We start from the raw sequence: 23,506 nt of genomic DNA, 5'->3' as shown, positions 1-23,506 counted from the left end.
TGTTTCATGATTTGTTACAAATCATTATTTTGTAATTCATTTATGGATTATTAGCACATATTGGTATTATATAATGAAATGTTGCTTTTTGTTTAAATAGTAATAGTGTAGCAATTCAACTTGGATATGAACTAATGTGATAGAAAATGGTCAATCATATCAGTATTTGTGTATCGTTTTAATAATAATGCTCAAATGGGAGGACTGTGATACTGTAAACTTCAGAACTTTAATAACTGTTCATGATTGAAAGAATAATCAATAATTCTTTCTGCAATAAATTGCTCCCTGAGATGAAAGGGAAAAGGACAAACTGTTTTAAAGGAATTAAAAACAACATGATAATTAGCCATCTTTGGGAAGAAGGAGTTGAAGCCATGCAAACAAACTGTTTAATGGGAGACAGGAGGTAACAATTGCTTGGTAACTTACTGCCTTGTGACAAATGGGCATTTAAGATTGAGGAATGTCCTGAGGTAAAGGGGTTAATGTGTTTTAAAAAGACAGCTAACACCAAATATAATAAGGAACAGAGAAGCTACCTTGATAAAAAGGCAAGTTACAGACATGATGACTCCAGAAGTGTAATCAATGTCATTTACTGTATCTGTTGCTCCTGATGCGGTTTCCTCCACACTGGGGAGACAGGACACCTATTTGCAGAGCGCTTCAGAGAACATCTCCAGGACACCCACACCAACCAACCCCACTGCCCCATGGCCGAACACTTCAATTCTCCCTCCCAATCTGGCAAGGACATGTAGGTCCAGGGCCTCCTCCATCACCACTCTCTAACCACCTGATGCCTGGAGGAAAAATGCCTCATTTTCCACCTTGGCACCCTCTAAACCCACAAAATCAATGTGGATGTCACTAGTTTTCTCATTTCTCCTCTCTCCACCTTATCCCAGTTCCAACCTTCCAACTCGGCACCACCCTCATGAACTGTCCCATCTATCCATCTTTCTACTCACCTATCCACTCCATCCTCCTCTCCGACCTATCACCATTACTCCCACCTCTATCTACCTATCGCACTCTCACTACCTTCCCCCTAGCCCCACCCCCCCTCCCATTTATCTTAACACCCCCTTGGCTCACAGCCTCATTCCTGATGAAGGCCTTTTGCCTGAAACGTTGATTCTCCGGCTCCTCTGATGCTGCTTAACCTACTGTGCTTTTCCAGCACCACACTTTCGCCATCTATTATGGTTAGCAAGTAATGGTTCCTACTTCTGGTTTTAGGGAGGGGACCTACACAATCAATTATAACCCACATGAAAGGTTCTTCTAATGTGGGAATTGGCAACAACGGTGTTGATTTTATTATTGCCTGTGGCCTACATACATATGACATGTCTGGCAAAATTTAACTACAATCTTATGCAGTCCAGGCCAATAAAAGTGCTTTTGTACCTTAGCCTGAGTCTTTGTCACACCTAGATGACCTCCTATTGGCAATTCATTTGCTACCTGTAATATGCTTCCTGTCTATATGCTACCAGCAACACAATCTGGTACACCTCTGCCCATTTATCCTCTGCACTCACCCGCCATGGTCTCCATTTTCGTCTTATGATTCTCCACTTAAGATAATAATGCTTGCAAATACATTCTGATTCCTTTTCCGAGTATCCATCACAATATATACCTTTTATTGTCTCATCTTTCTGTTCTAAATCAGGACTAAACAGTCCAGCCTGACCCTCTACCTGTTCAGATGTTTCCTGAACCATAACATCAAACAAACTGTTTGCTAACTGAACCTCAACTCTTTTGTCTTTCTCTTTAGTTTTTCCTTCTTTCTGTAACTTCTGATAGTGGGATCTTGTTACCACACAGTCTGCAAAGTTCCAGGGTATTTTTCTTTTAACTCCTCACTTCCCTGGTTTTCCTTTGGCTTCTCCAACACAAAGGGTATCCTACTAGGTCATTGCCAAGAACAAACTGTTTTCCTGGAACTGACACTCTGTCAAACACTCCCACTGTTACTTCCGCAGTCTTGATTTGGCTCTCTAACCTAATCTTACACATGGAAACGCTAAATTTCTGTCCATTTATGCCACAAATTATCACCATCTCGGGTAACATGTCAGAAAGAGTGCAAATACTTTCACTTCTTATTATTAGTGACTGACCATATCCCTTATCTCTTAAAGTTTAACTTCTTTCCCATCTTCCCTGTTCTTCCTGAGCAAACTTTACCCACAGAGGTGAATTCTTTGCAGAGATCAAGCACTAAGTCAATACCCAGCCCCTGCCTGGGCTGTGCACTCTCCTGCCTCTGCCTGGGCTGTGCACTCGACTTTTCTTGGGGTTTCCTTCACTACTTTCACTAATCCCAATGGCTAACCCTCTTTTACCACATCTTTTCCCATAGTGCCTTTCTTCATTGACCAGCACTGTGATTTTATGTGTCCCACCTTATCACAGTGGAAACCTGAGGACTTTCACCTCCTTTTCAATTCCCTAGGACTTCTTTCTTCAACTATGGTAAACTATTCCCAGTTTGCTCTACTCTTTGTTTTGTAGTGAAGGATCTCCCCATCTCCTAATTTCTATCCCTCATGGGATGAAATTCCTGTCAGAAGCTAAGTTTCATCTTATTCACCAATGCATATTCATCTGCCATCTCTGCTGCTCTGTTCACTTCTTGAATTTTCTGTTCATCCACATGAGTTCTTATCATCTCTAGGAAGTGTTTTTTTTTAACTCCGGCAGCAGCATAATCTTTCTTAGAGCCTTATATGTCTTGTCTATTTTTAAGACCTGCACACATCTATCAAAATTGCTATGTTTAATTCTTTTGAACTCAACATAAGTCTTTACGTTTCTGAACTGCTGTCTACACGCTTCTGGTACCAAACTAATAAGCAATCTGCATAGTCTCTTGTACCCTCATCTGACAGCGCTGCAAATACCTCACTAGCTCTGCCGATCAGCTTAGTCTGAACTAGCATTACCCACAAGTTCTCTGGCCATTCCATCCGCCTAGCCAATTTTTCAAATGAATAAAAAAGGCTTTGACATCTTTCTTATCAAAATGTGGCAATGTTTTAACATATTTGTATACATCCCAACCTTCTCCCTTCATCTTAATCCTGCTAACTTGATTTTCCTGACTAATTTGCAACTTCTAAACTTCAAATTCTCTATCCCTTTCTCTTTCTTCACCTCTTATTCTTTTTGCTCAACTAAGAACCTTCTCTCCTTTTCTTTATTTTCTAACTCCAGTTGCCTCATCTGCAAATTTGGTTTTTCTAACTCCACTGCACTTGGCTGTTTTCCTGATCTACCTAAGCGCTTGACCAACTCCATTATAATTTCAGCTTTCCCTTTGCCCCTGATTAAAACCAATTCTCACCTGTTTGCTAATTCTAAAAGTATATCCTTTCTCTGTCTTTCTAAAATTCCTTGTCAAATTTGGGAAGCACCTTCAAACCCCAGAACCTCGTTAGCAATGTTAAGAGCCATTTCCCTGACTTTTAATTTCACCAACCATAAATAACGAAAATTAATCAAATTTTCTCATCAAAGTTTTATTTAAAGATCTAGAACACTAATGACCAAGTGTTTAAATCTGCTGGGATTTTTTGTATCCCAAACCTGATCAAATCTGTCCAAATTCTAGTCCAAATCCCGGACGACAGGCTCCCAAACTGTTATGACACAAAGTTTGAACCTCTCTGTTAATTAAAATCAAACACCCAGAAAAGCTTGCCTCGCTTCATAAGCTGTTAGGTGTGAGAGACTGAAAGAGAACTGCTAATTTCCACTATTTAAATAAAAATAAGAATTTATTTTCCTAACAGAACATTCAGCAAAACTAATAACAAACTGAACACTCTTTCCCCTAACTGAACACAATCCAATTAACATGCTGTTCAAATAACACAACTATTAAACGTTATATTAACTTACTCTCAAGCTCACTCAGTCTCAGTCTTCTCTGCTGTCTTCAATCTTCCATCTGCTGATCTCCCTGCATCTTCTTTCTTTTTACTGTGAGCATATTTTTCAGGAAATGGTGCCTTTTGATATAGAGTATCGCCTAATTTCTTTGAGAGCAAGATTTTAGATGGGCAGTTAAAGTCTCTACAGCAGTTGCATTGCTATTCAGTGGCAGTTGCTCTAACCAATTTTCAAAATGCCCGTGCTTTTTTATAACTCCCAATATTGTACCCTCTCATTGGTCCAATGTTGTCAAAACAATAAATTCAAACTCAATTGGGTTTTAGTGTCCTCATCATAATTTAAATTAATTGTTTAAATTTGAATTGTTGTCAAAATAGCAACCAAAACATTTTTCTGACATTGCACCACTACCTCTTGTGGGACAAGATGTACCCAGAGATGGTGATATTTGGAACATTGGTTGTATTGTATTATTCAACCAGGATGCCTCACTCAATTTTCACTCAAGGCTGTTGGGTGTTGGCAAAAAGGACTGTGCAGGGTCAACAGAGCTGCATTTGCCCTTGCCATTTCCAGTACCTAGTTCTGTGTGGCTTCATTCTTTTATTTATGATTTGGTGGGTTATTTCAAGAGGCAGCTATGAGTGGAGACCAGGCACAAATGGCGAATTTCTTTCTCCAATGGATATTAGTACACAAGATGGCTTTTCATCTGGTATCTACCACCAGGATTTGAATCTATCACCAGGGCATCACAGTAGGTTTATTTATGCATTGACATAACCACATTTCCCCATATATTTGTATTAATCTAAGGAAACATAATGCAAGTCAAATATTTTAAATTCCTGTATGACAGAAGGATGTTGGGAAACTTGAAAGGGTCCAGAAAAGAATTACAAGGAAGTGCCAGTGTTGGAGGATTTGAGCTATAGGGAGAAGCTGAATAGGCTGGGGCAGTTTTCCCTGGAGCGTCAGAGACTGAGAGGTGATCTTATAGAGGTTTATAAAATCATGAGGTGCATGGATTGGATAAATAGACAAAGTATTTTCCCTACAGTGGGGGAGTCCAGAACGAGAGGGCATAGGTTTAGGGTGAGAGGAGAAAGAGATAAAAGCGACCTAAGGGGCAATATTTTCACGCAGAGGCTGGTGCAGGTATGGTATGAGCTGCCAGAGGAAGTGGTGGAGGCTGGTACAATTACAGCATTTAAAAGGCATCTGGATGAGTATATGAATAGGAAGGGTTTAGAGGGATATGGGTCAAGTACTGACAAATGGGACTAGGTTAGTTTAGGTTATCTGATTGGCATGGTCAAGTTGGACTGAAGGGTCAGTTTCCATGCTGTACTTCTCTATGACGCTATCACTATCAAACCTACCCTTTCTTACTTGCTGGTGTTCATGATTAGATGATCTGTAATCAGCTAGAAAAGGAAATAAAAAACTAAAAGCAAAAGGAAAACAAACTTGACAATTTTTTTCTTCAACCCTTCAAGTGATTGGGCCTAGTCCACGAAATTAGATGAAGCAAATATTATTTGGTCATCTATCACACGATCTTCCAATATATTCTGATTACTCTTGAGAAAAACTGTCCAAAATGCAGTTTATTTCTGCCATTGGATGTTTTGATTTTATTATATATTGTATTAATGGTGTTTGGCATTTGCAACGTTTATTTGGTTTTGGTGACACTGGGCAACATACTGTCAATCCTCAGGGTTATCAATGTGTTAATTCTTACAAAATTTAAACCTGCCCCCTAACTGGTCACAATCCTGAAAAGTGGAATTTAAAATAGAGTACATGAAAAAATTGTGTGCAAATCTGGAAATAACTGAGCAGATTTGCCAAAATCTGGCAAGAGAACAGGACTGAAGATCTGGCAGCATCCGTGGAGAAATCAGGGTCGAGTGACTCTTCTTCAGTACTGTCCTCTTACCAGATGTTGGCAAATCTGCTCAGTTTTTCTAGATTTGCACAGAATTTTTCATGTAAGAGGACAGTCCTGACGAAGAGTCACGGGACTCTAATTCCTCTCCACAGATGCTCTCAGACCTTCAGTCCTGTTCTCTTAACAGATGCCGGCAAACTTGCTCAATTTTCCAGCAATTTTTGTTTTTGTTTCTGATTTCCAGCTTCAGCTGTTCTTTTTACTTTGCGCAAATCTATTGCGTTATGTCTTAAAAGTTTGATCAGTAGTCATCAGTTTTTATTTAGTTCGCGCCGATGCATGGCACTTAATATTTGGTGTGAATGAGATGAATTGTGCGATTCTGTTTTCCGGGTCTCAGGGAACTTGCCGGAGTGAGGGGGAAAATAAAAACAACACACAGCGGAACCGTGTTGCTGTCTCGGAGGGTTCGGGGGAAGATGTACAGCGACACACTCACAGCCGGTTAGCCGTTGAGCATTGCCGGTTACCGGAGGCCCGGAGCTGTAGAGAACGACTAGGGTCTCATTCTCAGGTTCGTCCATCGGCGAGGAGGATGTCGCGGAGTAAAGGAAGCAACATTTTCAGCGGATACCGAGCCCTGGCGCTCTACTGCAACCAGGTCCCGCACGTGGTCCGTTTCCACCAGCGACACCGAGAGTTTTACCTGATCACCGCCGTGGGGGCTGCTTTTCACACTTACAACGTGAGTAAACTCGCACCCTGCAGCTAATAATGCCTTTCAAATATACAGGATGAGTAAACTCACTCAGAGTCATAGAGATGTACAGCACAGAAATAGATCCTTAGGTCCAATTCGGCCATGCCAACAAGGTACCCTAAACTAATCTAGTCCGATTTGCCAACACTTGGCCCCCAACTGTGTAAAACCTTCCTATTCCTATACCCATCAAAATGCCTTTTAAATGTTGTAATCGTACTAGCCTGCACCATTTCCTCTGGTGATTCATTCCATATGCACACCATCCTCTGAAAAAGTTGCCCCTTGGGTCCTTTTTATATATTTTCTCCCCTCTCCCCTCTCACCATGAACCTATGCCCTCTGGTTTTGGATTCCCCACATCAGGGAAAAGACATTGCCAATTTAACCTATCCATGCCCCTCATGATTTTATAAACCTCTATAAGGTCACCCCTCAGCCTCCAAAGCTTCAGGGAGAACAGCCCCAGCCTATTCTTCCTCTTCTATAGCTCAAACCCTCCAACCCTGGCAATATCCTTGTAAACCTTTTCTGAACCCTTTCAAGTTTCACAAAATCCTTCCTAACAAGGGAGACCAGAATTGCACGAAATACTCCAAAAATGGCCCAACCAATATCCTGTACAGCCACAACATGACCTCCCAACTCCCATACTCAGCACACTAATCAATAAATGCAAGCACACCAAATGATCTCTTCACTATTGTGTGTACCTGCAACTCCACTTTTAAGGAAATATAAACCTGCCCTTTAAGGTCTCTTTGTTCAGCAACACCCCCTAGGACCTCATCATCAAGTGTATAAGTTCTGTCCTGTTTTGCCTTTCTGAAATGCAGCATCTCACATTTATCTAAATCAAATTCCGTCTGCCACTCCATGTCCCATTGACCCATCTGATCAAGAGTCTGTTTTACCCTGAGGTAACCTTCACTGTACACTGCACCTCTAATTTTAGTATCATCTGCAAACTTATTAACCATACCTCCTATGGTCACAGCCAAATCTTTTACATAAATGACAAAAAGGCACCCAGCATCGATCCTTGTGGCATACTGCTTGTCACAGGCCTCCAATCTGCATAGCATTCCTCCACCACCGCCCTTTGTCTTCTACCTTTGAACCAGTTCTGTATCCAAATAGCTAGTTTTCCCTGTATTTTGTATGATCAACCCTCGCTAACCAGTCTATCATGAGGAACCTTGCTGAAGTCCATATCGATCACATCCCTCTGCCCTCATCAATCCTCTTTGTTGTTTCTTCAACATAATTATGCCTAGCTGTCAATAACAGCTTTCAAATATACACTGAGTACACACTTCTTTGGGTTTGACTAATAGCTTTCAAACATACACGCACAAATGACAGCTTACACTTGATGTCCAAGCTTTTTCTTTGTGGTGAGGGGTCATCATGGCTGAAGAGTCAGATGGAGAGTTGGCATGGGCTTGCACATAACTGGCAATTTATGTTGATGCTTGAGGTAGCTTTTCCAGTTGTCATTTTTTATGGGCATGTTGCCACTGAGAGGTTGACATAGCTGGTCTTTGACATATGCTGATCCAAGTTTCACTGTCTCCCATTGCAGGAGTCAGTCAGTTGCAGTGTTTTCTTAAGACAAATGGTCTGAAATGTGAAGTTTCCAAGTCCTTTTAAGGTGTCCTTGCAAAAGGGGGAAGCTGCCAATAGTCCTACCAGATCATAAGGGTTCTCCTTAATTAGAAAGAGATAACTGGTGATAGTTTAACCTGAGGCTCACTATGCCCTAGTTAAGAGGAAAGGTGAGAAGGAGAGTCTCTAATGTAACCTCAGCAAGTGCGTGAATTGAACTGATATTGTTGGCATCACTCTGCATCGCAAGCCAGCCATCCAAATAACTAAGCATGGCATCCTTACTTTTTAATGTACTTTGATGTCCTGAGACAGTTCCCCATGGAAGATCTTTTTGGAGATTCTGTGGGATTCTCTTTGGTAGAACAGAAGTTACTATGAACTTGAATTTTCTCAAAGGTGGTCTCCAGACTGCAGAACTCATGACAAAGAAGGGCCTTGTATGTGATTTTGTCCTACCATTGAATTTTGATGATGGACTTTGAAAGTCTTTGCTGGAAGTATTTCAGAACTCTTTGGTGCTAATGGCAGACCTGGAATTCTCTGCCCAGCAGCAGGATGCTAGAAACAATGGAGAGAGCCATAGGCAGAAGTTGAGAAGTCATGATGCATTTTTAGCTTATGATGCTGGTCATCACAAAGGTTAAGATATCTCACCACCAGTATAGTCAGGTCAAACTTTGCCTGCATACAGTAGCCACAGAATTTTAACAAACTTATTTGGACATGTGAAGGAATTCCCTGCCTTATGGCATTGAGGGTGCAGCTATAGCACATGGATTTACAGTGGTTCAAAAAGGCAACTCACTACCACTTTCTCAAGCACAACTAGGGACAAGCAATAAAAAACAGAGCTGGCCAGCTAGTGATGCCTATCCATGAGGGAATAAAAAAAGTTATAGCTCAGTGAACACCTCCTGTGTGAATAACATCACTCTTCCTTGTATGTTAAGAACAACTTTTCATATCTCCATTTGAACTTGCATGGCAGGACTAGTTTATTTTTTGTGTGTGTCTCTAGAGACATTGAACAGAAGCAGATTAATTGGAGTTATGGATGTCATGATCATACTTGCATGCTGGAACAGTCCTACTATTGTTCCAGATGGTTGTATGATGGATCTGAGTTGCTTCCTGTTTAATTCATTTTTACTAGTAATGAAGTTAAAGCAAATTTGCGTATGCTCACAATGCCTTTGATGACTTCAGCAGGTCCCAAGGAAGGCAATTAAAACCTCATTGCTCTAAGAATTGTGGCAAGAAATTTGCTCGCAGCAGTTAAATAGCCATTTGATCTGGCAGTGCTCTGACAAACTGGCTGAGAATGAACATAGGACACACTACCTTCTGACATGTGCCTTAATCATATTGATTTCATTAATCTCTGGGAGCTGTAGGGTTATTAAACAGGAGAACCTTTTTTCAATAATTAAGTGATGAACCTAGAGGTTGAACAGAAAAGAATTTGACAGATTTTTGTGCTGCTGAGAAAGTATAAATTTGTTTGAGTAAGAAGGTAGTCGTAAATGAGTAAGCAGCAATTTGGGTTTATTTAGTACCTTAACGTAGTAAAATGTCATAAGTGCTTCATAAGAATATTAGAAGAAAGAAATTGTCACTGTGACACATAAGGAGACATTAGAGCAAATAAACAAAAGTTTGATTAATAAGAGAGGTTTTTAAAGGGTGTCTTAAAGGAGGTGAGTGAAGGAACAGTGTAGGAATGGAGGGGTTGAATTCCAAGCTTGGAACCCTGGCAACTTAAGGTACACTTGCCATTAGTATAGCAATTAAAATCAAGATGTCTATAGGCTTGAATTAGAGGAATTCATAAATCTTGAAGGAGTGTGCTAGTGGAGATTAGAGATATGCAGGGGTAGAAATTTGAACATCAGGATGAGAATTTTAAAATTGAGACACTGAAAGGTAAAGCAGAAAGTTGTTGTGTTTGGTTTTTTAAATTTTAGTGATAAGTGTATTATGGGATGCAGACTCAAGAAATAGGTGAAAATTAGAATCAAGCAGCATTTGGGGGGAATTTATACAAGATTTGGGGCTCCCAAAATCTTGAATCCCATTATGGCCACATATTTGCTATGCTTCTTGACTGCTGTAGCCTCTGGGGATGATGTAATGCATATAAGGTATTAGAGATGATGATAACTGCACATGACAGGTAGGTGGCCTGCCTATAACAGTGAGTTACAGAAAATGAAGTTTCCATTTTAAGACACTTTTAAACTCCTTAAAATATATTCACAATCAATGAATTACTGTTAAGTAGTCAAATACAGCCACAAAATCTTAGAAGCAAAATTAAGCACTTCACTACTTGACTTTGAATCATTCTATGCAATCTTAAATTTTGTGCTTAAAAAGATGTGAATGAAATATTAAATCAAGGTTCCATGTTGCCATTTCTGATAATTCTGCACTCTTGGTGGTTAGTTTGCTCACTTGGCTGGATGGCTAGTTTGTGGTGCACACTAACCCCAACAGTGCAGTACAGTTACCACACTGGCTGAGGTAATCATGAAGGTCCTGCCTTAACAATCTTGTCCTTGCCTGACGTATGGTGATATTCAGGCTAAGCTCCCCACCAGTCATGTCTTTCTAATGAAAGAGTAGTCCTATAGTCCTCTGAGAAACTGGCAACTTAACTTTTATTGATACTGTTCTGAGTTCAGTTTAAATTATATACTCAAGGTAGGGAAGATGGAAATGTGTTATAATCAAGATAGGAGATATGACAGTCGGGTTTGAGAATTCTGTATGTGTTGAATTGACAGACCTGTTATGTGTTGTCAGTGATTAAAGTTGGCAACCGTGAGCAATGTATTTGGGATTTCAGAGTTGAAGATAGACTATAAAGGATTGCAAGTCTCCTATATGTCTTTAAAGGATGTTGATGTAATGCTCTTTACACAATCAATTATAATTTCATGGTCAAATTTCAAACCTTTTTAAAATTGATCTCAATCTGCTGTGGTGGGATTTGAATGTAGATGTTATGAAGGTGTAGAGGTGTACTGTACCTTTAAGAGAGATAGGAAACTAGCAAAGACTGACTGAAGCACAGAGTGTCCAGGAGAAGGTAAAAATTGTAACACTTGGTCGAAACAAATAGCTGGAGTTGGATTGCTGTGGAATAAAAGCAAATTCAAATTTGGCCAATCAGCTTTAAATTATGCCCCAGATACCAAAATCCAATTGAATTTGAATTTTATTGTTTGGCATGCCATCAAACCAATTAAATGCACTGATGTTTTGGGATATAAAACTGGACATTTTGACCATATGGGGGAGAACTCCAAAGAGCTGTAGACTGCTAGCAGAATAACTCTGAAAGTTACCTGTCTATAAGAAATTTGTGCAGCAGAACACCAAAGACGACCGAGAGGAAGCTACATCCGAAGACTATATCTGAGTTTGAAATTGATTTTGCTGTAAATTTAAGAGGGAGTTTATTGGATCAGTATTATAGAATGGGAGGTAAAAGATAGGTTTAAGAGAAAGGAGTTGTAAATAATTATTGGTTTTAGTATTTTCTGTTGTACTTAAAGAATAAAATTGTTAATTTTTACTTTTAAGTGGTGACCTCTGGGATAGTTCTTTTGCTTCTTGAAATTTAACAGATTACAGCATGAGGTGACCTTCTCTGTGTGTTGAGTTTGAAATTAGTAGAGGGGTTTACCCCGTGTCGTAACAATAGGTCCCTACAACAGTACCTGGGTATCTGGATTAGAGTGAACAGCACAACACCATCACCATCGCCCATGGTGATGTGTTTTCAGTTGTAAAATGTTAAATCTTGCACTGAATAATTTATATCAAAAGTAGACATAATTAGTTGACAAAAATTATGACTGCAGAAAATGAGCTTTGTGATTGGAAGGTGAGCATTGGAAACAAAACCTAATATATACAAATGTGCTGTGGAGAGTTTGTCTCACTACTACATTGTAAGGTTTTGAATTTATAATGGCACAAATACAATCAGGAGTAGGCTAGATCTGACCATGAAAAGCCAGTGTGCCATGAACAAGTCTGCCACCAATAATGTCCTGGGAGGCACCATTTACTAAAAATAGAGTCACACATGGAAAAAGGCCTTGTGGCTCATGTAGTCTGTGCCAGTGGAAAAAAAAGCAACCACCTAATTATCCTAGCCCCATTTCCCAGCACCTGGACCATAGCCTTGTATATGCTTTCGCATCGTAAGTGTACATCTAAATACTTAACTGTTAATGGTAGTTTCTGTCTCTACAGCAGTGAGTTCCAGATTCCCAACGCACTGTTACCGCGAGGGAAGTAGAAACCTCAAAGTCTCCTGCTCTTCACCTTGAACCTCTGCCCTCTATCATTGATGTCGCCAACAAGTGGAAAACTTCTTTCCAGTCCATCTGGTCTATACCTCTTATACTGTTATACATCTCAATCATGACCCTCTCTGTCTCTTCTGCTCTAAATAAACTAACCCAAGTCTATGAGGGTGTGTGGTTCCCTATTGATGGAGATAGACCAGATCCTACTAAGCAGGACCTTCTGTGAAGGATCTTCAATTATCATAAAAACTGCCTTCTGTGCACCCAAACTACCACGGAGATTGACCACAGTACTGCATTCACCAGAGATCCCAGAGCCTTTAGCCTGTAACTAGGATTGGGAGAAAGAGGAAGAGAAGCATTATAATCTAACACCCACGGGGCCTGCATCCCACCTTCATTACCAGGAAAAGGAGAGAGAGTTTAGAAACATTTACCAGGACAATTCCAGTGAAACATCCAATCTCCATTTACTGATCAGTCTGTCCACTGGAACATGTTAGCTTTTTGTAACCAACAGTTCACCTCATGACATGCCAAACCTAACCATAACTTACAATCAAAACAGTGGTAGAGAACTCTTTACTTGACTAGATGAGTAAATTCAACTCAGCAACGCTTGAAGACCAACTCCATCTGGGTGAGCACCAGGCCAGGTGTTTGATTTAGTGATAAGTGAGCACTTTGGAGAGAGTGACCGTCATTTGGTTATGTTTAGTTTAGTGACGGAAAAGGATAGGTACATGCCACAGGGCAAGAGTTATAGATGTCACCATCCCGCCCCAAAAACACTGAGGGGAACACCACCCCTGCTCATGACTCCACACCCATTTCCCCCCACCACACCCACTCCAGTTACAGGCACTGCCCCCACTCCCAGCTCCACACCCACACTGGGTCCCTGCTCCCAGCCCTGCTGAGTTTTCACCATCCCTCCAGACCTCCTCCCCACTGAGGACAAACGATCAGTCCTCAGCAAAGATCTCACCTTAATCCCCCTCCACACATGCATCAATGAATTTAATACACGCCGTGACGTCGAACACTTCTTCCTCTGCCCCCAAGCTTACTTTTACAATCAGGACTCCTGCCCACCTTCCGAGGACCCCTTTGCCCGCCTCCAACACACTCCATCTGATTGGACACCCCGTGCTGGCCTATTACCCGGCCTCGACCTCTTCATTTCCAACTGCTGCCGGGACATTAACCGCCTCAACCTGTCTACCCTTCTCCCCCACTCCAACCTCTCACTCTCTCAACGCACAGTTCTCCACTCGCTCTGCTCCAATCCCGACCTCACCATCAAGCCAGCGATAAAGAGAGTGCAGTGGTAGTCTGGTGCACTGACCTCTACACCGCTGAATCCAGATGCCAACTTGAAGAACATCCTCCTCCTACCGCCACCTCGACCATGAGCCCACCCTTCATCAGGAGAAAGTGAGGACTGCAGATGCTGGAGATCAGAGCTGAAAATGTGTTGCTGGAAAAGCGCAGCAGGTCAGGCGGCATCCAAGGAGCAGGAGAATCGACGTTTTGGGCATGAGCCCTTCTTCAGGCTCATGCCCGAAATGCCGATTCTCCTGCTCCTTGGATGCTGCCTGACCTGCTGCGTTTTTCCAGCAACACATTTTCAGCCCCACCCTCCATCACCAAACCATCATCTCCCAGACCATACAGAACTTTATCACCACAGGAGATCTCCCACCCACAGCTTCCAACCTCATAGTCCGGGAACCCTGCACTGCCCTGTTCTACCTCCTTCCCAAGATCCACAAGTCTGACCACCCTGGCCGACCCATTGTCTCAGCATACTCCTGCCCCGCTGAACTCATCTCTACCTACCTCGACAGTGTCCTATCCCCCCATGTCCAGGAACTCCCCACATAAGTTCAAGACACCACCCATGCCCTTCACCTCCTCCAAGACTTCTGTTTCCCCAGCCCTCAACGCCTCATCTTCACCATGGATATCCAATCCCTCTACACCTCCATCCGCCATGACCAGGGCCTCCAAGCCCTCCGTTTCTTCCTCTCCCGACGTCCCCAACAGTACCCTTCCACCGACACTCTCATTCATTTGGCCGAACTGCTCACCTTAAACAATTTCTCCTTCGAATCCTCCCACTTCTTCCCTACTAAATGGGTAGCCATGGGCACCTGTATGGGCCCCAGCTATGCCTATCTATTTGTCGTCTATGTAGAACAGTCCATCTTCCATAGTTACACCGGCACCACTCCCCACCTCTTACTCCGTAACATTGATGACTGCATTGGCGCCACCTCATGCTCCCGCGAGGAGGTTGAGCAATTCATCAACTTCACCAACACATTCCACTCTGACCTTAAATTTACCTGGACCTTCTCTGACACCTCTCTCTCCTTCCTGGACCCCTCCATCTCCATTAATAACGACCGACTTGACACCGACATTTTTTAAAAACCCACCGACTCCCACAGCTACCTGGATTACACCTCTTCCCACCCTACCTCCTGCAAAAATGCCCTCCCGTATTCCCAATTCCTCCGCCTCCACCGTATCTGCTCCCAGGAGGACCAGTTCCACCACAGAACACACCAGATAGCCTCCTCCTTTAGAGACCGCAATTTCCCTTCCCACGTGGTTAAAGATGCCCTCCAACGCATCTTGTCCACATCCCATACCTCCTCCCTCAGACCCCACCCCTCCAACCTTAACAAGGACAGAAGCCCCCTGGTGCTCACCTTCCACCCTACCAACCTTCGCATAAACCAAATCATCTGACGACATTTCCGCCACCTCCAAACGGACCCCACCATCAGGAATATATTTCCCTCCCCACCCCTTTCCGCCTTCCACAAAGACTATTTCCTGGTCTACCTGGTCAGGTCCACGCCCCCCAACAACCCACCCTCCCGTCCTGGCACCTTCCCTGCCACCGCAGAAATTGCAAAATCTGTGCCCACGTCATCCCCCTAATCTCCATCCAAGGCCCTAAAGGAGCCTTCCACATCCATCAAAGTTTTACCTGCACATCCACCAATGTCATTTATTGTATCCATTGCTCCCGATGCGGTCTCCTCTACAAACCGGATGCCTCCTCGCAGAGCATTTCAGAGAACATCTCTGGGACACCCGCACTAATCAACCACACTGCCCTGTAACCCAACATTTCAACTCCCCCTACCACTCAGCCGAGGACATGGAGGTCCTGGGCCTCCTTCGCCTCGGAACACTTCAACCCCAGGGCATCAATGTGGATTTCACCCGTTTCCTCATTTCCCCTTCCCCCACCTCACCCCAGTTCCAAACTTGCAGCTCAGCACTGTCCCCATGACTTGTCCTACCTGCCTATCTTCCTTTCCACCTATCCACTCCATCCTCCTCTCTGACCTATCACCTCCATCCCCACCCCCATTCACCTATTGTACTCTATGCTACTTTCTCCCCACCCCACCCTCCTCTCATTTATCTCTCCACCCTGCAGGCACTCTGCCTCTATTCCTGATGAAGGGTTTTTGCCCGAAAGGTTGATTTTCCTGCTCCTTGGATGCTGCCTGAACTGCTGTGCTTTTCCAGCACCACTCTAATCTAGAATCTGGTTTCCAGCATCTGCAGTCATTGTTTTTACCCTTTTAAGAATTATAGATGGGAGAAGGGCAATTATAATGTGATTAAGCAAGACTTAGAAGGCATAGAATGAGGTAGCAAAATGCAGGGGATGAGGACCATAGAAATGTGGAGCTGGTTTAAGGAACAGATATTGCGTGTCCTTGATAGGTATGTCCCTGTCAGGCAGAGAAGAAGTGATAAGGTAGGGGAATCGTGGCTTACTAAAGAAATTGTATCTCCTGTTAAGCGGAAGAGGGAGGCTTATGTGACATTGAGATGAGATGGTTCAAATGAGGCGATGGAGAGTTACAGATTAGCTAAGAAGGATTTAAAGAGAGAGTTGAGAAGAGCAAGGAAGGGACATGCACAGTCTTTAGCAGATAGAATAAAGGAGAACCCTAAAGCTTTCTATACGTATGTGAGGAATAAAAAGAAGTTGTGTGTGGACCCTGTGGAGATTGGAGCAGTGCTAAATGAATATTTCTCTGTTTTCACTCAGGAAAAGGAGAATATTGTAGAGGAGAAGCCTGAGATATGGGCTATTAGACTTGAACGGATTGAGGTTAGTCAGGAGGAGGTGTTATCAATTCCAGAAGGTGTGAAAGTAGATAAGTCCCCTGGGCCAGATGGGATTTATCCGAGGATTCTCTGGAAGCTCGGGAGTTGATAGTGGAGTCTTTGGCCTTGACCTTTGAGTCATCATTGTCTACAGGTTTTGTGCCAGAGGACTGGAGGATTGCAAATGTTGTGCCATTGTTCAAGAAGGGCAGTAGAGATGACCCAGGTAATTATAGACCAGTGAGCCTTATGTCTGTTTTAAGAAAAGTTTTTAAAAAGGATTATAAGAGATAGGATTTATAATCATCTAGCAAGCAACAATTTGATTGGAGATAGTCAACATGGTTTCATCAAGGGCTGGTCGTGTCTCACAAATCTCATTGAGTTTTTTTGAGAAGGTGACCAAGCATGTGGATGAGGATAGGGAGTTAATGTGGTGTACATGGACTTCAGTAAAGCCTTTGATAAGGTTCCACACGGTAGGCTTTTGGAGAAAATGCAGAGGCATGGGATTGAGGGTGATTTAGCAGTTTGGATTAGAAACTGGCTTTATGTAAGAAGGCAGTGTGTGGTGGTTGATGGAAATTATTCAACCTGGATTCCGTTCACTAGTGGTGTGCCACAAGGATCTGTTTTGGAACCACTGCTGTTTGTCATTTTCATAAATGACTTGGATGCAGGCATAGGTGGATGGGTTAGTAAATTTGCAGATGGCACTAAAGTCCATGGAGCGGGGGACAGTATGGAAGAATGTTGCAGATTGCAGGGGGACTTGAATAAACTGCAGAATTGGGCTGGGAGGTGGCAAATGGAGTTCAATGCAGATAAATGTGAGGTGATGCACTTTGGGAAGAATAACAGGAAGGTAGAATACTGGGTCAGTGGAAAGATTCTTGGTAGTGTGGATGTGCAGAGGGATCTTGGTGTCCATGGTCATAGATCCCTGAAAGTTGCCAGCCAGGTTGATAGTGTTAAGAAGGCATATGGTGTGTTAGGTTTTGTTGGTAGAGGGATTGAGTTCCAGAGCCGTGACGTCATGCTGCATCTGTACAAAATGCTAGTGTGGCCTCACTTGGAATATTGTGTACAGTTCTGGTCGCCCCATTATGGGAAGGATGTGGAAGCATTGGAAAAGGTGGAAGGGAGATTTACCAGGATATTGCCTGGTCTGGAGGGAGGTCTAATGAGGAAAGGCTAAGGGACTTGGATCTGTTTTCATTGGAGAGAAGGCAGCTAAGAGGGGATTTAATGGAGACATACAGGATGATCAGAGGATTAGATAGGGTGGACAGTGAGAGTCTTTTTCCTAGGACGATGACATCGGCTTGTATGAGTGGGCATAGCTGCAAATTGAGGGGTGATAGATTTAAGACAGATGTCAGGCGCAGGTTCTTTACTCAGAGTGGTAAGGGTGTGGAATGCCCTGCCTGCCAATGTAGTTAACTCAGCCACATTAGGGGCATTTAAATAGACCTTGGATAAGCATATGGATGATGGGATAGTGTAGAGAGATGGGCTTACATTAGTTCACAGGTCGGTGCAACATTGAGGGCCAAAGGGCCTGTTCTGCATTGTATTGTTCTGTGTTCTATGAACCTGCTTAATGGTCCTCCATTCATCAGCACAGCATATCCACAGAATACACTAAAGCAATTTGACAAAGCTTCTTTGGCAGCATCTTCCAAACCTGTGACCGCCATCACTTTGAAGAACACAGGTGACATATACATTGAATCACAGTCACTGCTAAATTTGTCTTCTGGTCATCGGCTTGGACTTGTGTTGCCATTTGTTTGTTGCTGCTGTGTCAAAATTCTGCAGCATCCTGTGAACAACATTGAGGGGGGCCATTTGCCACATGAACCTTATGTTTTTTTTTTGTTTTGTACAGGATAAGTTAGTTTTTTTAAATTTTGAAATGCTTTGTCAAGATTTCATTAGCATTAATCATATAATTTGTATATTATCATGTAGAAATCAAGAATAAGCTAATCACTAAAATTTTGTGTTCAACAGGTGAAAAAACTTGGGATTGTTGCAGTTAGTAAGTATACAAATATCTATTCCTATTCTGAAAATTTGAATTGTTTGTACTTTAAAAGAGATGTCTCCATTTTTATTTTGAGAAATACAATTCAGGCTCATTTTGCCTAAGAATGTGCATCAAAATGCAAGGTGAGTAGAGTCCTATAGGCTTGGTGCTGGTGAGGCCACACCTGGAGTACTGTGTACAGTTTGGTCTCCTTACTTGAGAAAGGATGTACTGGCAGTGGAGGGTGCAGAGGAGGTTCATTCACTAGGTTGATTCCGAAGTTAAGGGGGTTAACTTATGAGGAGAGATGGAGTAGACTGGGATTATATTCATTGGAATTCAGAAGAATGAGGGGGGAACCTTATAGAAATATATAAAATTATGAAGGGAATAGATAAGATAGAAGTAGAGAGGATGTTTCCATTGGCAGGTGAAACCAGAACAAGTGGGAGGGATTAGAGGGAGCAGATTGAGGACTAAATTGAGAAGTAACTTCTTCACCCAGAGGGTTATAAATCTATGGAATTCCTTGCCCAGTGAAGTAGTTGACGCTACTTCAGTGAACATTTTTAAAGCTAAGATAGATTTTTTTTTGAACAGCAAAGGAATTAAGGGATTCGGGCAGAGCGCGGGTAAGTGGATCTGAGTCCAAGAAAAGAGCAGCCATGATCTTATTGAATGGCAGAGCAGGCTTGAAGGGCCAGATGGCCTACTCCTGCTCCCAGTTCTTACATTCTTAAGTTCTTAAGAGACTTGAAACATTTCAAACTCCCTCATCCATCTATGCTCAGAAACAGAAGTGTGTACAATCCTCAAGGTGCATTTCAGAATTTTCCCAAGTTCCTAATATAGCGCCTTCTGAACTCATGACTACTAACATCTAGAAGAACAAGAGCTGCAGATGTATGGGAACAGCACCATCTGCAAGTTTCTCTCCAAGCCACACATCATCCTAACATGGAAATATATCGTGGTTAGTTCAGTATTGCTGGGTCAGAATCCTGACGACCTTGTGGGTTTACGTACGACACATGGACTGCAGTGGTTTAATAAGGCAATTCACCATCACCTTCTCAAAGGCAACTAGGGTCGGGTAGTAAATGCTGGCTCAGCCAGGTGTGCCCATGTCCATGAGTGAATAAAAGAAGCCTTTGAAATATAGTTTTGAAACTTCTTAAAAATAAGTATGGACTATTCTAAGAGATATATTTTACTGCCCTTTGCTAACAGCAATCTGAATGTAGGCCGGGGTAGGGGGAAACAAAGCATATCAAGTTCATTGTAGTCTTCTGGAACTTGTTTGCGTTTGGTGGGTTTCTTCACATTACAGATCAGCTTTATTTGTTGATTTAATCAGTTTTTGTGGCTGTTTGTACTGTGCATATTTAACATAGTCTTCATGCTGATGGTTTAATATTGAATTACTATATCTTTCATATCCTGAAGTGGGATGGTGCAAATTATTAAAGGCCTTTTAACATATCTGTAACGAATACACCAAGACGGCTGATGCTTGCTATAGAGTTTATATTTCTTCTCCTTCTCCTATCCCTCTTCTTCTTCTCCTCCCCCTCTTCTTTCCCTTCTAACGCTGTCAGTGCTAACTCGCTCCTCTTTATACATACATCTCCAATAGTTCATTAGGGCACTTTAACTGAAAATGAAACGGGTCAAAATAAAATGTTATTGCTGGCATAAATAATGCGCTCCAGGACCCCACCTGCCTCCATGACCAACAACCTCTAAAAGTAACGTACCTGTATGTAAACAATAAATCATTACTTGATTACTGCATTATCTTCAACTACTAGGTATTTAATACATATCAACAGAACCATTAGCTACCAACATAAGTCATAAGGCTGAGTCTGCAAGGATTCACTTGCAGGAAAGAGTTGCGAGAAAGAAGAGCTACTTGTGTTTATGGTGCCTTTCCTTACCAATGGTTTTCTTCTACCAACCATATGTTGTTGAAGTGTGGTCATTATTATCAAGTCATAGAAATGTATAGCATGGAAACAGACACTTCGGTCCAACTTGCCCGTGCTGACCAGGAATCCTAAATTAGTCTCCTCCCATTTTTCAGTACTTGGCCCATACCCCTCTAAACCCTTCCTATTTATATACTCATCCAGCTTTTTAAATGTTATAATTGTATCAGCCTCCACCATTTCTTCTGGCAGCTCATAAAAATGGAGACACCTCTTTTTAAGTACAAGAAAAAATGTTTCAAAGTTGAGCCATCTCTTGGTAAACATTTTATTTTCACAGAGATGGCATTTTTGGTGACTGTACAGATGCCAGCAGAACTTTACAAGTAACAGTCACCTCTTCACATTCCCTGTGGAAAGAGGTGCAAGTTTGACAGGGCAAATCCTTTGTCAGGTGGCAGTGTTTCCCAAGAATGCAGGGCTTTGCAAATGACAATCATTTTGTCGTCAAGATCTGCACAATAGCTGCACAATAGCATTAGAGATGTAAGGACTTTCAATCCATTGATGTCTGGAGCCTGTAAAATGATAGGAATTTCATATAAGCCAAGGTTTGATATAAAAGTACTTGAAATACCAGTAGGTCAGGCAGCATTGACAAAAAGTAGATTTACCATGTTCTGGATATGGACCTTTCAGCAAACTTAGCAAATATTTTAGATGAGCAGCATTTAAAGTTGTGGAACGCTAAAAATGCAACTATGCATTAAAAGAATAAATTATTTGTGATCACTTGAGTAACTATATATTTGATTTGATTTTTTGATAAACTTGCATTTGATAGCAGAAAAATAAGTTTCAAGATAAATTGTTTAACATTCTTCAACCACTACACGTCAAACTCCTGAAACTCCTTTCCTTAATGTCTTCTCCTCTAAACAACAGAAACCATCTTAAAATTCTTTTTGTGATCATGCTTTTAATCTCCTATAACTGTTCCTCCTTCTCCTGCTCTGTTTGTCTATCCAGCACCTTGCAATGCATTATGAAATCTTTATTTTTGTGTAGTTGCTATAGAAAGTACAGGCTATTGTTTTGTTAGTTTTTCCTCAATCTATTTTTATGTTTAGGAAATATTAGTTGTAGAAATTGTATTATTGTTATTGAACTATTTTTTTCTAAGGATGTTTGGCATTGCCACGTGGAACAAAATAAACCACCTAATTTACAAAAAATCAATTCTGATGGACTTCCAGTTTTAATATTGTAATCTATCCCTTTAGGCAATGCACTTCCTGAAGACATCACTTGTCTGGCAGCAGACAGAATGCTTGTGTTTGCAGCTCATGGCAACTCAGTAAAAGCATTTGCTAGAAACAAGGAGGTGAGTTTATGTTTTTGCTCACTCAGTGAAAGTGACAAAGATGTTGAGCATTTTCTGAGACTTTTTAATTTCAAAATCAACTTGTATTTTTTCCAGTTGTGTACACAAGTTATTAATCTCACAATTTAAATATCTTTAATGATAAAGGATAAATGTAGATCGAATGGAGATACTCAAATCACGTGGCAAACTTCAAAGTTTAAAAAGTCACCTGGTATAGGAATGCAATCTAGGTCAGTATGCTAAGATAGGCTGGAGATATGGGCTGTTACCCCAAATTTTTAAATATCCTTGGGTAAAGGAGTCTGCCTGCAAATATTAAATTCCTATTCAAAAAGGAGCAAAGATATAGTTACAGATCAAGCAGTCTGATGTGACTGTGACTGGAAGGCCTGCTGTAGCCAATTGACAACATTTGATCATCATTTAGAGAAGTGTGAGTTAATAAGAGATGACCAGCTCTTCCCTATTCAAAGAAAATCGGTTCTAACCTAATTGTGTATTTTTTTAATATACGGTAAGCCAATAAAAGTTGTTTGTTGCAGTCTATTTGGTGTAGGTATGCTCATAATGTTTTGAAGAAAGATGTCAAGGATTTTGATGCAGTGAAAAGGAGTGGCAAAATTTCCAAGTCCTAATGGTACATTGCTTGATGGGGAGCTTGCAGGTGGTGGTGCTCCCATGCTGCTCTTGTCCTTCTGGGTGGTAAAGTTCGCTGCTTTGAAAGGTGCTATCAGAAGAGACTTGGTGAGTTACTATAGTGTGTCTTGTAGATGGTATGCACTGCTGCCATTGTGCATTGGAAGTAAAGGGAATGATTGCTGGATGGGGTGCTAATCGATTGGCATGATTTGTTGTGGCTGGTGTTAAGCTTTGAGTGTTGTTGGAGGTACACTCATCTAAAGCGGGAAGTATTTCATTGCACCTCTAACTTCTAGCTTGTCGATAGAGGAAGGGCAAAAATATTACTTGATGCAAGATTCCTAGCCTTGGGCTTCTTGTAACTGCTATATAGCTGAGTCAGTTCAGTTTCTGGTTGATTGTAACACCCAGGATGTTGGCAGTGGGGGATTTGTTTATGGTTAGATTCTCTCTCTCGTTTTGAGATGGTCATTATCCACATTTGTGTTGTGTGGATGTGACTTGGCACTTGTCGACCCTAACCTGGATATTGTCCATAAGTCACAAAACCGGAACTTATTTCAGTCGCTGAGAAGTAGTGAATAATGCTGAACAGTATATAATCATCAGCAAACAACTCCACTTATAACCATATGATGGGGGGATGTTCATTGGTTAAGTAGCTTAAGATGGTTGGGTTGAGGACACTACCCTGAGCAACTTTTACAGTGAAGTCCTAGGGTGGAGAGGATTGAGCTCCAACAACCAAACCACCTTTCTTTGTGCTAGGTATGCCTTCAAACAGTGAAAGTTTCGCCTCGGATTCCCATTGACCCCAGTTTTGTCTTGGGTTCCTTCATGCCCTATGTTGCTAAGAACAGTCACTC

The 23,506-nt window shown here is 41.8% G+C and overlaps 1 protein-coding gene across 2 annotated transcripts in view; it reads left to right on the top strand.

Moving 5' to 3' along the window:
• Window positions 1–6,291: 6,291 nt before the first annotated feature.
• wdr36 (WD repeat domain 36) overlaps window positions 6,292–23,506 on the top strand; it is a 96,218-nt gene continuing 79,003 nt past the window's right edge. The window contains exons 1-3 of one of the 2 annotated variants that reach the window (XM_043710509.2): window positions 6,292–6,557; window positions 18,668–18,695; window positions 21,898–21,998. In XM_043710509.2, the coding sequence (XP_043566444.2) occupies window positions 6,408–6,557; window positions 18,668–18,695; window positions 21,898–21,998 (279 nt within the window). In that variant the 5' untranslated portion in view covers window positions 6,292–6,407. Of the gene's footprint in view, window positions 6,562–18,667; window positions 18,696–21,897; window positions 21,999–23,506 lie in introns of both variants that reach the window. The other variant, XM_087998698.1, reaches the window with a different exon arrangement.

Source organism: Chiloscyllium plagiosum, unplaced genomic scaffold (genome assembly GCF_037043375.1).
Source record: "Chiloscyllium plagiosum isolate Xiang-an unplaced genomic scaffold, Cpla_swu_hap1 HiC_scaffold_2, whole genome shotgun sequence".
NCBI lineage: Eukaryota > Metazoa > Chordata > Chondrichthyes > Orectolobiformes > Hemiscylliidae > Chiloscyllium > Chiloscyllium plagiosum.
The sequence above is the reverse complement of the archived record's forward strand: the minus strand, read 5'-3'. Positions and strand labels throughout refer to the sequence as shown.